This window comes from Hipposideros armiger, unplaced genomic scaffold (genome assembly GCF_001890085.2).
Source record: "Hipposideros armiger isolate ML-2016 unplaced genomic scaffold, ASM189008v1 scaffold_54, whole genome shotgun sequence".
NCBI lineage: Eukaryota > Metazoa > Chordata > Mammalia > Chiroptera > Hipposideridae > Hipposideros > Hipposideros armiger.
This window is the reverse complement of record NW_017731404.1, coordinates 1427473-1441644: the sequence shown is the minus strand read 5'-3', so window position 1 is coordinate 1441644 and position 14172 is coordinate 1427473. Positions and strand designations below refer to the sequence as shown.

Sequence of the window (14172 nt, the reverse complement as noted above, 5' to 3'; positions counted from 1 at the left end):
GTACACTTAGCCCTATTCACAGATGGGGAAACTGAGGCATGGAGATCATGTAACAGGCCCAAGGTCGCATAGCGGGTAGGTGGCAGGCCTGGTATCTGAGCCCCGATCTGACCCAAGCCACTGTGCTTTAACACCCACTTGCAGCTCCAGTGGAAGGAGGGAGGTGAGGGGGCAGGTGGCCAGTGAGACATGTGTCCTCTATAAGAAAAGAGCAACACAGAATGAGAAACAGCAGCTGACACTAAAGACTGGGATGCCCTGGCGACATCAGGCCCCAAAGTGCAACTGCTACTCACATCGGCTAATTAAAGGGGAGCCAGAAGTCAGATTTTTAAACGCTGGCTCCATCTTTTTAAAAACACTATGGCAGAATAAAACAGGCACATGGGCCAACTTCTGCCCTTGACTTCCCAGCTGGTGCCGAGATGGCCCTGTCTCTGGTGGATTTGTGCTGCTATCTGGTGGTGGAGTAGGGCAGGTGGCAGTGCAGGGCAAATGGATTTCCAACTCGACTGGGAATGTCATGCACCATCTTCTGTGCTCACTTCTTAGAGAGGTCTCACCAGGGTGCCCCAACTCTAACCTGCCCTGTTTTGATAAACCTAAAATGTCAATCTCCCCTTGTAAACATTATTTTGTAATAATTATGCATGCATAAGGTAAAGAATTAGAATCAAACAATACAAAAGGGTCTAGAGCAGAGGTCAGCTGACAGCGGCCGGTAGGCCAAGTCAGGCCAACCCATTTTTCTATGGTCCCAAGAGCATTTTTTTTAAATGTTTTGGGGAAAAAAGCATTGCCTACCATGTGAAGTACAAATTTTAGTATTGCTTGTAAAGCTTTATTGGCACACAACCACACCCACTCATTTACATATTGTCTATGGCTGCTCATTCAATACAGCAGCAAAGTAGAGGGACCAAATGGCCTGCAAAGCCTAAAATATTTACTATTTATGGTCCTTTACAGAAAAAAACTTAAGCAACTCCCTGGTCTAGACGGAAGAGTAAATTGCTCCCCGCTCATGTTCCCCCAGGCCCTCAGTCCCCCCGGCCAGAGGCCATCATTTGCACAAGACCCTTGCAAGCCCATTATATAGGCATAGAGACATGTCTGTCCCCCTTTTCACAAAACAGGTAGAATATTATATGCACAGTTCTGCATCTTGCCTTTTTTCACTCAATATATTGTGTGAATATATTGTTATATCAATGCTTGTTCATTCTGTGTAGCATTCTAAGTTCAAGATGGGCCTTCCTTTTTTTAACTTCTCTCTCATTGGCTATTGGGTCATTTTCAGTCTTGGGTAATACAAACTATTGTTGTGTGCATCAGAGAACTGAAGTCTTTGCTCATAAGGGCCAACAGACCTGAGGGGTCAATCTCAAGGAATGGCTGGGTCCGGGGTGTTTGCTGTTGCATTTTGATAGCTCCTCCCACACTGCCTTCAACCAAGGCCGTGCCCATTTAAAACTCTCCCAACTTTTAAGAGTACCAGTTTCCCCACACCCTTGCCAACACAGTGTGTTATCAAGTGTTTTGCTCTTTGCCAATCTGATAGGTGGTTTTAATTTGCATTTCTCTTACTGTATTTCATTGAATCTAAGATATCATTGTAAGATGCGTCCTGATTTCACAGATGCTTGAATGTGAAGATATGCATTTTAGAGTCATTGAAATACAAGATGTTGAATGAGATTGGGTGTTTTATCCCATTTCCTTACTGCATTTCCTTACTCCATTCATGTCCTTTTCCTATTTTTCTTGGGAGGCAGGACAGTAGTGATTAAGAGCATAGGGTTCAAAATCTCAGCTCTGCCACTTACAAACTTGTGACTTTGGGTAAATTACTTAACCTATCTGTGTCTCAGTTTCCTAATCTGTAAGGTGGAATAATAATAGTACCTACCTCATTGGGTCACTGAAAATTCAATGACTATAAGTAAACTACTATGTTCCGTACTAACTGCTCCATAAATGTTTGCTATTGATTATCATCTTTCTTTTGGGTTATCTTTTTTTCTTAATGCGTTGCAAGGGCTCTTTATAAACTAAGGAAATTCATCCTTTTTGTTTTCCCCCCAAGTCCAGACCCCTGATTTTTATTCCTCTCTCCCTGACCACAAAAGTGAACAGATAATATAAAATTCTGACATTACAGAAATAAATTGTACAGGAAAAAGCCCATGGAAACAACCCAGATGTCCATCAATGGAAAAGTGAATGAACTGTACCATAATCCCCTACCCACCCACTCCCATCCCTTTCTGGTTGTATATTGTAGCACCTATATCAAACATTAAATAAAATATCTTCATGCTATTCTTCAGACACACTTAGGGGACATAACTTCATGTATGTGCCACGAAATGCCACTAGCAAATTTGTCACACACACCCTCAACCATAGATACCTTCCCAGGTGTCAGAGGCTCTGTCTTCTGGGTTCCCATGACACTTTCTAGCAACAGTTCATCAGCTTTACATTTGTAGTTTGTATTATAAAAGCTATAGCATGAAGTTGGGGTTTTTTCTTCACTACAAATTGGAAATATAAACAAAGTTATATATTGTTACCCACAACCTTGCTACTCAAAGTGTGGTCTGTGGGTCAGTATTGGCATCCCTTGGCGCTCGTTAGAAATGCAGAATCTTAGCACTCCTGCCCCGCCCCCCGCCCGATGGAACCAGAATTCACATTTTTAAGATTCCTAGTGATTTGTGTCACACATTAAGAGTTTGAGAAGTGTGTATTGCTCCAAAAAAATAATATTGTAGATTTTGTAAAGTATATTGCATTTTTAACATTTTGAATATTCTATTGCAAACTATTCATGCTTTTCACATCCAGAGATTCCAAAACTGCCCAGATATTTTCCCATCTTTTGAGAACAGTGTTTTTCACTGAACGCTGGAACAGTCCACATCTATATATCTCTTGACTGGAGTACTGTGGCAGCTTCCTGTATCTATCAGGTATGCTTTGGGCTCTAGACAACATAAACTTACCTTTAAGAGCAGCGTAAGCAATAAAGACCATTATTTCGTCCTATCTTAAGAAGCTTGTAGGTCGGCAGTCCCTGGATTCATTCAGCAGCTCAGCTGCATCACCCAGGTCCTGGTTCTTGCTGCCTTTCTGTGCAGGCTTCTTTGGTGAGTCCGTAGGCTCTTTGGCCTCAGGCTTGGGTCTCATGGTTTCATTGTGATTGCTACAGCTCCAACCATTACAATCTCATAGGAAGAAGGAAAGGGGACAAAAAAGGCTTTCTCTTCAGCTGTTATCAGAGCAGGAAAACTTTCCAAACATGCCCCCTCCACAACGCATTGGCCAGAAAGAACTAGGTCACAGGCACACCACTGGATCAATCACTGGCAAAAGGAAATGGCAGTGCCCATGACTGGCTTGGATTCACATCTAGACGCTGGACCTTCTGGCCTCCTAAACAAAATGGGGGGGGGGGGACGGCTGAGTGGCACGTTGGTTAAGAGTTGGCTTGGGATGCCAGCTCTGAGTAGCAGGAACCCAGTTCAGATCCCACTTTATGGGCCAGTGATGCTGCGCCCTCTACAGCTAAGATGGTGAACAACAGCTCAACCTGGAGCTGGGCTGCCGTGAGTCACCTGCAACCGTGTATGCTGCAGTGGGCTGCCATAAGCTACCGTGAGTGGCTGGCAGCTGGCATCAGCAACCGCAGCCAGCATGAGCTGCCAAGAGCCACCATGAGCGGCTGTCCAGTGGCCGGCAACCGATCTGCCTCACCTAGGAAGAGTGCAATGATAATATCAACATGGGCCAGTGAAGCGACGTCCTCTACAATAGACTGAAGAACAAAAGGACAGCAACTTGTCTGTTCCCCTTCCCCGATTCCCCAATAAAATCTTTAAAAAAAAAAAAACACGGGCTTCCATGAGTGCGGAGGGACGTGGTAACTGGACTGAGAGTAGTGTCCAATACACTTCCTCTCTGGACTCCCCACCTCCCGTCTCGCTGCCACACAATTCAATCTTTTCAAGGCAGCCAGGTTGCGTTTGTAAAAATGCAAATACACCCACATTTTGCTTAACACCTCCCAGGTTCCAGCTTCTTCACCACAGAGGAAACAGCAGGTGCCCCAGGGTTAAGAGAACTGGATTCCAAAACTGGATTTTACTCCTTCGTGTTGTGTGACCCTAGGAAAGTCATCTAACTCCTTCTAGCCTCAGTTCCCTCATCTGACAAATGAAGATGATAATAGCCACTTTGCAAGGGTCAATGAGAATTAATAATAGTGGTAGGTAATACTTATATAGCACTTGCTCTGTGCCAAACCCTTTTCTAAATTCTTTAGTTCTATTAACCATTTTAATCTTCCCAACAATCTCATAAAACACAGCTCTGTTATCTGCATCAGCTGAGGCAAACGGCTCAAGCAGAGCGGGGACCTAGCCCCGCCGCGCCTGAGAAATCCCGCACTGGAGACTGGCTGTGACCTCTTGGGGAGGGGGTGGAGCTTCTCTGAAAGTGTGAGCGAGGGGAGGACTACAACTCCCAGAAGGCTGTGCGACAACTCTGGACTACAATAACCAGAATGCCCGGAGACTTCCTGCTTACCCTATTCCTTCCGAGAGGTGCTTTGCATAGGAATTCGCTTTATTGTCGATAAATATTACTCGCTTTCCAGAAATTTCGTACGACTACCAAGAAATCTATGCGAATACACATTTATTATCATCGTGGATAAGAGGCTTGTGTTTTATTCCTCATCGTTAGCTGAAAAAGTCAGTTTTCTCATCTCTAAAAGGGGGCTATACCTAGGCGTTGCCTCATTCAATTGTGAGGAGTAAAAGCTGGATATGTCTTGATAAATGTCAGTTCTTCTAGCGACCCTCCTTCTGTGCCAAAGGGTTTTATCAAAGCATTTTATTTCCACAGCAACCCTATGAGGTTGATACTATCATCCTTTTTTTCAGAAGGGGAAACTAATGCCAGCCCGGGTTCAAGTCTCTTGCCTGAAGTCACACAGCAAAGTGACTGGTGAAGGCGGCCTCAAACCCAGAAAATTTCACTCTAGAGGTGAGGCCACCTTAGGAGCCCAAATGCTTCCCAGTTGCTACCTGATGCTTTACAATGCCTCAAAGGCCAGGGCAAATATTTTCTGTTCTCTTCAAGGTAAACTTGAATCATGTGATACATGGAATAATGTCAAGATGACTGCATGTGGCCAGTGCTGGGAAGGAGACACACGTGGCACTTTGCAAATCAATTACGGCTGAATTTGACCTGGATGGAGAAATCAGGAAAAGCTTCCCTGAGAGGGCGATGCTGGATATGGGAGCTCTGATGAGTGGGAACAGCACTGTCAAAGGCCCTGAGGAGGGAGAGGACATGTGTTCCAGAGGCCTTGAAAAGGGCCAGTGTAGCTGGAGAGGGACAGCAAGTCTGAGGTGCAAGTAGTGCCACGGAGCAGGGAAAGTTGAGGGTACAAATTTTAGGGAGACACCAGGTGAAAGCCTCCTTAAATTTGGCTCCTTAGACACCTCACTGGCCCCATCCTACTGCTAGCCCTAGGTGCAGGGCCTTGTGGGTAGGGTGGCCATGCATCCTGGTTTGCCCTGGAGAATGCTGGTTTCTGCTTGCTGCCCTGACAAGATTCCACTAGGCCCACTTTCAATCTGACAATTGTCCTTGTTGGATAATTCTATGGCCACTCAATTTGTAGTCTGTATTTTTATCCCAAGGTAGTGGGGTGCTACTGAAAAGTTTTACCTGATGAGTTTTTGAGCAGACTCTGGCTGCCATGTGGAGCATGGACCATGGGGTCAAGAATGAAGGCTGCGGGGGTCATCCAAGTGGGAGGAGACACGGGCAGCCTACCCTAAGGAAGAAAAGTGGATGGAGATGAGAAATGCTCAGGAAGCATTGCTGTCAGAACAAGGTGATGACTTGGACGTGCTGGGTAAAGGGCTTCCGGCTTTCTCATTCCTCGGTACTGAAAGTTCTGGTCCTTCCACTGCCAGTGTGTAGCTGTGTGACCTTGAAGCAGTCCCTTCATGTCTCACAGCCTGTTTCCACATCCATATAAGGGCTGTTTAGACCATTTATGGTAAATGGGGAGTTGCTCCTTGCATTGAACATGTATTCGCAAATATATGTCCCCAGGGTCTATAAACACTGTTTCCTCTACCTCCTTCACATCCTTCCGGTCTCCATTAAAATGTGACCACCTTAGGAGCCCCTTCCCTGGTTTACTCTCTATCCTATCACAATTATGTTCTTTCCTATTTGTTTACTTGCTCTCAGTCACCGACAAGAACGTAAGCAGGGACTTGCCTCTTCAGGAATGCACCTCCATCCCCAGCACCTAGCACAGCACCAGGCCCATAGTAGATGCTTAGTTAAGTATTTGTTTGGATGAACAAATCGATCGATGAGTGAATGAGTGAGTGAATGCTTTCCCTGCCACTTTAATGCCCCCTCAGGTTATTTAGTTGACCGGTTACACGCCTCCTCTGGCCCACGAGCATCGAACAACCCTGGAAGCCAGCCGATCTGGCCTGGGTTCAGATTCGGACTTAGCCACTTAACAGCTGAGTTTAGATAAATGGCTTAACCCGGCTCAGCTTCGCGTTTCACATTAATCTCGACCTGGTGAGGATCCAACAAAATAGGAAAATGCAGGAAGCGAAATAGCGCTTTTTTACAGCTATCTTTTCTTCTCGTTTTCTCACTATCTCGCCCTCCCAAGTCTGATCACCCCTGCCCTTCTCACCAAGCATCTCAATACCTCCTTCGCACCCAAGCCCGGAGAGACTTGCAGATAGCTGGGCCCTCGCGCAAACAAATATTTCCTCTCTCTAAAAAGGCAGAAAAAAAACCTTCCCAGCGTCGGATAGCGTGGTCCGCGGCAGGCGTCAGCAATGGCATCTGCGCCTGCGCGCACGCCTGCGCAGAAGGACCCAAGGACGGGTGGGGGGTGAAGAAGGGGCCGGCCTTCGAGCGACAGCGACGCAAGATGGCAGCCACCACGGGCTCGGGTGAGCGGGGGCGCCGGGCCCTGCCGGCCGAAGGAGCGTGGGCTCGGGCCGGGGGTCGGGGACCCGCAAAGGCCCTTGCAGCGGGACCAGGGCCTCTGCGCTGCCTCCGTCCGCCAGGCTCCGCGGCGGCGACCCGGCGGGCCTGAGTGGGAGGAGGAGCAGGCGGCGGCCGGAAGCACGGGCGGGGGCCCGAGGGGCCTGTGGGCGGCGCGGCAAGGCCCAGAGGCTCCCCCGGGCGGTGTGAGGGCCCCGCAGTGAGGAAGGGCCGGGCGCCGCTGAGCGACCGGAGCGGGCGAGGGGCGCTCCCTGAGGCACTCCTGAGGAGATCGGGGCTGGCGGCTCTTTGGTGGAGATCGAGGGGTTCCCTAGAGGAGGAGGCGCCCCAAAGCTGATGGAAGTCCTTTTCTGGATGCTGTGTGTCCGGGTGGGGGCGGGGGGAGTCTTGCGATGTCCGTTTGGCGGGGACTTCAGAAAAGCTCGTCAGGATGGATGGGAGGAGGAAACGGGATCCTAAGGAATGACTGAGAGGACCCCCCATTGGCTCTGGGCACGGCTCCAGCGTTAGTTTGGGGGATGAGGTTAGCTGCGGAAAAACCGATGTCGATTAGAAAAGGGGAGTCTTGAGGTGGCTACATTTGCGGGGAGTAAGGGCATCTCCACACGATAAGTGAGAAGGGGAAAAGGATCGCTCGGGTTCCTGAGGGTGCTGGTTGGGGCGGCCGATAGTGAAATGATCCCATCATTCCCAGCCCCTGTTTGAGGACACAGATGTTAGGGTTTAGGAGGTAAGCTCCGATGGGGCAATTGGTGGAAACTTAAGATAGTGGGTGAAGAACAGGTGAATTGAGAGCCCTGGAGGTGTTTGGGGGGGGGGAGTTAACCGAGGGAAGCCCCATGCAGCGGATGAGAGTGGGAAAAGGTCAGGTTTCAGAGCTGTTTCTTTGAGAGAAGAAAAATCTCCCTTATTGGGTGAGGGAAGTGTCTGTTTTATGGAAACTGGCACTCCCTTCCAGTCCTTTGGATCGTGTTGATAGATATGTGGGTTCAGCTCAGAAGGTCCCCATTGGCTGGATGGGTGTTGGGGAGGAACAGATGCAGTGGGAATTCTTGGGTGACTGCTTGGGGCAGGGAAGCTGAGTGAAGCCCCACTTCTCCAGGATGGGCACGAGGGAATGACGGGGCTACACTTTGGGGGAGGGGGAGCTCTTCCAGTCCCTAGGAGGTGAAGGGCAGCAGCACTTATTTTGAGGCTGGATTCCCTGCTTTACGCCCTTAAGATGAGCCTGAGGATCACATCCTGAAGGGTCTGTTTCAGACTGCACACCCTGCAGCTGGACATGGGGACAGACTCAGGTGGCCTTGTTTGAGGAGGCGGGGTGAGGACTGGCTGGGGAAGGTCCCCCCGGAGGGGCCGAGGAGGCCAGAGGCTCAGATCCTGGAAGTGCCGCCTTTGGGAGTGAGTTTCCCCCTTTGGTGAGGAAGCTGGCAGTGAAGTTGGTCAAGAAGGTCCTCCCAGATGGGGTGATGATGGGTGAGCTGCGATGGAGGAAGTGGCAGGGCCACTAGCCTGGGTACTGAAATCCTCTGGCTCTTTAAAGGCCACAGTGGCAGCACCACTGGGAGAGAGCTGGTGACCTCAAGTGAACAGGGTGAGGGGACTCCATGTCTTTCCGGGATGGTGCTCCTCTGGCATCCATCCCCAGGAGCCGTTCTTGTCTGAATATTGGGTGGGGATAAAATGAAATGGATGCAGGGGATCGGACTGCTACCACAGCTGCCGTTTACGCGTAAAGCAGCAGGATCTTCCTGGAGGATACAGGGGACCACACATTCATTTCCTAGACTTTGGTTTCAGTTGGAACTGAGCCGAGTCCATTCATTTCCTGAGATACTGCCACAGACAGAAGAGAGAGGCTGACTCAGGCCAGACTGCTGTGGGAGTCTTCGCGCCCGAATAACACCCCTGCCAGGTTGCCACGACCTGCGGGTGGCGGTGGAGGGAGCGCAGTGTGCCCGTAGCAGCTTCGTTGTGGTGGTGGTGCAGCTCAGCCCTGTTGTCAGTCACTTGAGATTGGCTACCTACCATCCGGTTCAACAGCTACTTAATTCTGACTTCCTGAGGCCCTGCCAACTGAGGAGTGCTTCATAAACGCAGTGGTGGTCAGATAAAGCAGTGTCAGCTCCTGGCTAGTGGAATACAGGAGCACTTGGCAGGGTTTAGATAACTTGGAACGGGCTTTGAGGTGCCCTAAGATGGGCTTTCCAAAAGTACTTTGTTGATTCAACAGGTATTTATTGAGGGCCTGCTATGTCCCATTGTGAATAGTGAACAAAATGGACATAGCACCTGTCCTCAAGGAGCTTCTAGTCAGGGAGAAGGCCCCTAAAGGAGTAAATAAGAAAGAAGTTCAGATAGCAGTCAGTGCTATGAAGGAAACTGTGTAATGTGATAAAGGGTCTGGAGAGGTGGCCAGGGAAGGCTTCTCTAAGATGGGGCATTTGAACCGATGGAAGGAGCCAACCCTCCAGGATGTGTCACAGGCAGGAGAGGAGGAGACAGTGAGGGCAGAGGCACTGGCAGGACCAAGCTGAGCCTGTTGAGAGAACCAGAGAAAGGCCTCAGTGTGCAAGGGAGGCTTGTTAAGGATGATGAGTTGGAGAGAGGGCTCTGGATTTTATTCAGTGTAAAGGGAAGCCATTGAGCAAGTGTCTGGTATGAAGTAGGCATTCAGTAAGTATTTGTTGAATGAATGAATGAATGAATGAATGAATGAATGAATGAATGAAAAGTCTTAAAAAGAGGGGAATGACAAGGTCTTAACATGTTGCCTTTAGGCAGTGAAAGGGGCATAGAATGCTAAGAGTGGAAGCAGGAAGATCTTAATTGGGTTAAACTGAAAGGAGTGTACAGGCCTCTGCCTTCTAACCCTGAGAAGTCTTTGAGATGTGGTCAGGGGCCCTGAGGCCTTTCTTAGTCAGGTTTAGACCAAGCCTCTTGATTAATCTACCCCTGGTTGCCAGGAAACAGCTGTGAAACCTTTGAGTTCCTGTAAGGGCTGAACTTAGTTTTTTATGATCACTGATTTCACACCTGCCTTTAACACCTTCCTACCTCCCTTGGTTCTGCAAGGTGAGATTCCTGCATAGATCTTAGAGGGTGGGACTGGGAAGAGCCCACTAGAATCCCCCCCCCCCAGATGCCCGTGCTGTGACAGGTGACTTTCTCCTGCCTTGTTCAGGATTGCAGGACCTCACACAGTGGCTCTTGGCTGCCAGGTCCTTCTCACCCCGCATCCCACAGGCTTCCCTACCAGATAACCAGAAACCGAGTACCAGCAGGGTAAGCCCTGGTTGGGTGTGATTTTTAAATTTGCATACATTGCAATGGCCTCATGCACACATTCAGCTTATGAAAATTTAACCATATGGGCAGTGGAGGTTAATAGTCTTCCATTCCATTCGAGGGTGTTCCCCAGAGAGAGGTGGAGATGAGAGACGAGAACCTGTAGTCTTGGTCGGTCTCATTCCCGTGTGTCTCACTGTGAGCATCTTGTTATGCCGGTTGTAACTGAGTGCCTTTTTGTACAACATGAGCCTTGCAATCCAGAGAACTGCTTCATACGGTTGCCCAGCTGAGGAGACAGCAGCCTGCCCAGTGATGGAGGGGAAACGCTGTGTGGGGCCAGCACAGCCTGTTGCTCTCCTTAGGGATTGCCAAGGTTAATTTTGATGATCGCGATTTGCCCCTTCACAAAAACTTTAAAACCACCCTCTTCCCCCCACCACATTCTCTTTCTTCCTCCCTCTCTCTTTCACCTGAAATGTAGCTCTACAGTAATTTGATGGTGGAATACAAAATGTCAAGTCAGGAATCCTCTGTTTAATTCTGAAAGGCCCCAAGTGAAGTACGTTGGTGAAGTAAATATTTTAACACTATTGCTTTTATATTATATATAGTGTTGTATAACATATCATATATAGAAGCACATTGACTTACCTGCTATGTCATCTCCACAACCCAGTGAGCTAACCACGGGCAGTATTGGCCCCGCAGCATTACTGGGCTGGCTGAGGAGCAGGGACACTCAGACTAGAGCCCAGGGGTTTGGACTCCACTTCCCTCCGCATCCTGTTCCAGCACCTTAGGAAGAGAATGGGAAGGTGTGGGTTTTGGTGTATGCTCTTCCTGGGTCTTGGAGCGGTTAATCTTAGTGAGAGAAAGGGCTTTAATGAGAAGCATCTGCCTCCTGTAGCAGGAACCCTGTATATAGCATCCCTGGCCCCTTTTTATCCCATTCTGAGTGACGTGAAGTCCGTTTTTCAGGAAACTATTGCTCGTTTATACCTTACACTCAATAACTCATACTCATTGGGCTTGGGGCCCCCTCATATCGTGTGCAAAGTAGGTCCTTGTCTTCATTTACATGCAAGCCCCTTAGACTTTTTTTTAAGCTGCACTTCTAAGGCTTACTATGTGCTAGATGCTGTAGTAAATAAATGCATTATCTCATTTCTCAGAGCACCCCTTTGAAGCAGGTACTTATTGTGAAGGTGAGGAAACTGAGGCCCGGAGAGAAGAAATGACTTGCCTGAGATGCAGAGCCAGTGACTGGCAGAGCCAGGGTTCAGAACCGGGACAGTTCTGCTTTGGGACACGGGCTCTCGGCTGTACTGTCATTCTGCCAGCGCCCATTGCCTGTTCGTCAGCTAGGCATCTCAGGTTCCGTCAGCTACTGGCAGGTCTGTTGACATGCCTGCCTCGGCTGATTAGTTCTTTCATGGGTAGATAGGGATTCTCTCCTCATCCTCACATTCACGCCATCACAAGTCCAGCAGGTGTAACCACAGAATAGATGTCAAAAGCTCCCCTTCTCCATCTCCATTGTTATTATTCTTATCCAACCAGAACCATCTTTCTCTCTTCTAGAAGACTGCAAAAGCCTCCTCCTTCTAGCCTTGCCTTTTTCCAATCCATTCTCCATAGAGGAGGCAGAATGATCTTTGACAGACTTGAAACAGAAACTGCCACTGCCCTGCGGAAAGCCCTTCCCATTGTGCTTAGAATAAAATCAGTTCTCTTTTCCAGGGCCCACAGGGCCGTCTGTGGTCTTGGACTTGCCTGTTCCCTGACCTCAAGTGATATCACATACACCTCTGCTCTTGCTCTCCCTTTTTTGGGAGTGAATGCTCTGCCCCATATCTTCATGTGACTGACTGCTTCTTGTTCCTCAGGTCTCAGCTCTCCCAGAAGGCAGTGGTGGCCAACCATTCAATAATCATCTCAGTCATTATTATACCTCTGGTCTGTTCTCCAAAGCACTTAACCTTATCTGAAGTTTTATTTGTTTTCTTGCATTTTTTCTGTGCCTTTCCTCTAGGGCAGTGTTCTGCCTTGTTTTCTTTGTCCCTGGCCCCCCAGCATAGTCCCTGACATATAGTAGGTGCTCAATAAATAGCTGAAGTTGCAGTGAATTGATCCAGGTCTCACCTTGATATAGTCAAATATATAAATTTGACGTATTTGGAGAAACAAAAGTGGCTGATCAGTCTTTCAGAAAGAAACGCTCTTGTCCTGATTAGTTGGTATTTAGAAAGGCAGCCGGTTGGCTCAGGCAGTTAGAGTATGGGCTCATAATACCAAGGTTGCCAGTTCGATTCCCACGTGGACCAGTGAGCTGCGCGCCCTCCACAGCTAGATTGAAAACAACGACTTGACTGGGAGCTGATGGGTCCTGGAAAAACACACTGTTCCCCAATAAAGCTTAAAAAACAAAAAATCTTATTTAAAACAAACAAAAATTTTCAAAAAGAAAGAAAGGGACTTGAGCATAGAATTAACTCTGGGCTCGCCTTCCTTCCCCAACTGTCTGGACAAGTTCACTTCCCACATCTTGTTCTTTGACTCCACCCCTGTCAGGGAAAAGTCTGATCTTTGGCCTCTGTCTCCCTAGCAGCAGAGAAACACAGATTCTTGCGTTTTGTCACCAGCTGTTTGTAGTCGCATTGTCTGGACTGTAAAGAATGATAAATTGCCACTGTTTCTTCCCCTAGGTCAGGGGTTCTCGAACTAGTGTGCCTCAGAATCACCTGGAGAGTGTCAGCTTACTGGGCCCCACCCTCCAAGTTGCAGATTCAGTAGTTCTGTGGTGCAGTAGAGTGTTCTGCTGTGCAATCTGAGAATTGCATTTCTAGCAGGTCCCCAGGTGATGTGTAGGCTGCAGGTCTAGGGACCATACTTGGAGAGAAAGAGAGAAAAAATATGCTCCCGGGTGGGCACTAACTAGGCAGCCAGACTGCACTTGCCAGTTGCTCAGAAATAAGTTGCCTTCTCCTGACTTTATATCCACCCTTCAAAAACATTGAATTCAGGTATGTCACCTTCCAGGCCTCCGTACTTTCCAACCAGACTGTCCTAGCTCAATTCACTTTCTTCCCTGAATGGGCCACCAGACCAGTTTTAACTAGCAGCTTCTCAGGAGAAACCTGTGAGGCTCTGTCCTTTTAAATCGAGGCCCAGGCCAGGCTAGGGTTTTCCAAAGATGGGCATACTGTGATAGTTGCTGCTTTGTGGTCATGATTTTCCCAAAAGCTGTTTTAAAGGGCTTCAGAATCCTTTCTGTATCACACATGTCTTCACATGTTGCTGTGTTTCAGGTGACGGCAGTAAATGTTTTACTATGACGTGGTGTAAAATCCTATCAAATATTTGTGCTTTTTCAACCTACTTGTCATATTTTCTTTGTAATATCCTGCAGCTGCTGGCTTTTCAGTTTATATTTAGCCAAGAGAATAACTGGTTGACTTTTGATACTGACACAGATCCAGGAAAAATCCTTCTGGAAAGAATTCTAAAGTAACAGGAACAAATGTTTTCTTTCTGAAAAAAAAAAAAATCTTGGACTACTGTGATATTTTAGCACCTTGGTGAAGTTATCTTAACATTTTCATAGTTAACTTTTTAGTAGTTACACTCTATTAAGATCAGTAAGAGTCCCTTTTTATATCCTCTGTATTGTCACTTGAAGCTGTTTCTCAAGCTGCTTTTTAGGAGTCAGATGCACACAGGACTCAGGGCCGGCCGAGTGGCGCGATGGTTAAGAACTCGCTTGGGATGCCAGAGGGCCCCGGTTCAGATCCCACATATGAGGGCCAGTGACAC

General features: G+C 48.1%; 1 protein-coding gene and 1 long non-coding RNA gene across 3 annotated transcripts in view; one reads left to right on the top strand and one right to left on the bottom strand.

Annotated features, from left to right (window-relative positions):
* Window positions 1-2839: 2839 nt before the first annotated feature.
* Window positions 2840-6888, bottom strand: LOC109381862 (uncharacterized). 2 transcript variants are annotated; one of them, XR_002123830.1, is made up of 3 exons: window positions 6749-6888; window positions 5746-5854; window positions 2840-3230 (listed from the first exon to the last, which is right to left on the bottom strand). It is a non-coding gene; the product is annotated as an uncharacterized LOC109381862 (long non-coding RNA). The 2 variants fall into 2 exon arrangements; XR_002123831.1 differs by having other exon boundaries at window positions 6764-6888.
* Window positions 6889-6896: 8 nt separating this feature from the next.
* Window positions 6897-14172, top strand: part of UBE2V1 (ubiquitin conjugating enzyme E2 V1) — a 24493-nt gene continuing 17217 nt past the window's right edge. The window contains exon 1 of the mRNA XM_019640945.1: window positions 6897-7013. Coding sequence (XP_019496490.1) covers window positions 6992-7013 — 22 coding nt within the window. The 5' untranslated portion in view covers window positions 6897-6991. The remainder of the gene's footprint in view (window positions 7014-14172) is intronic.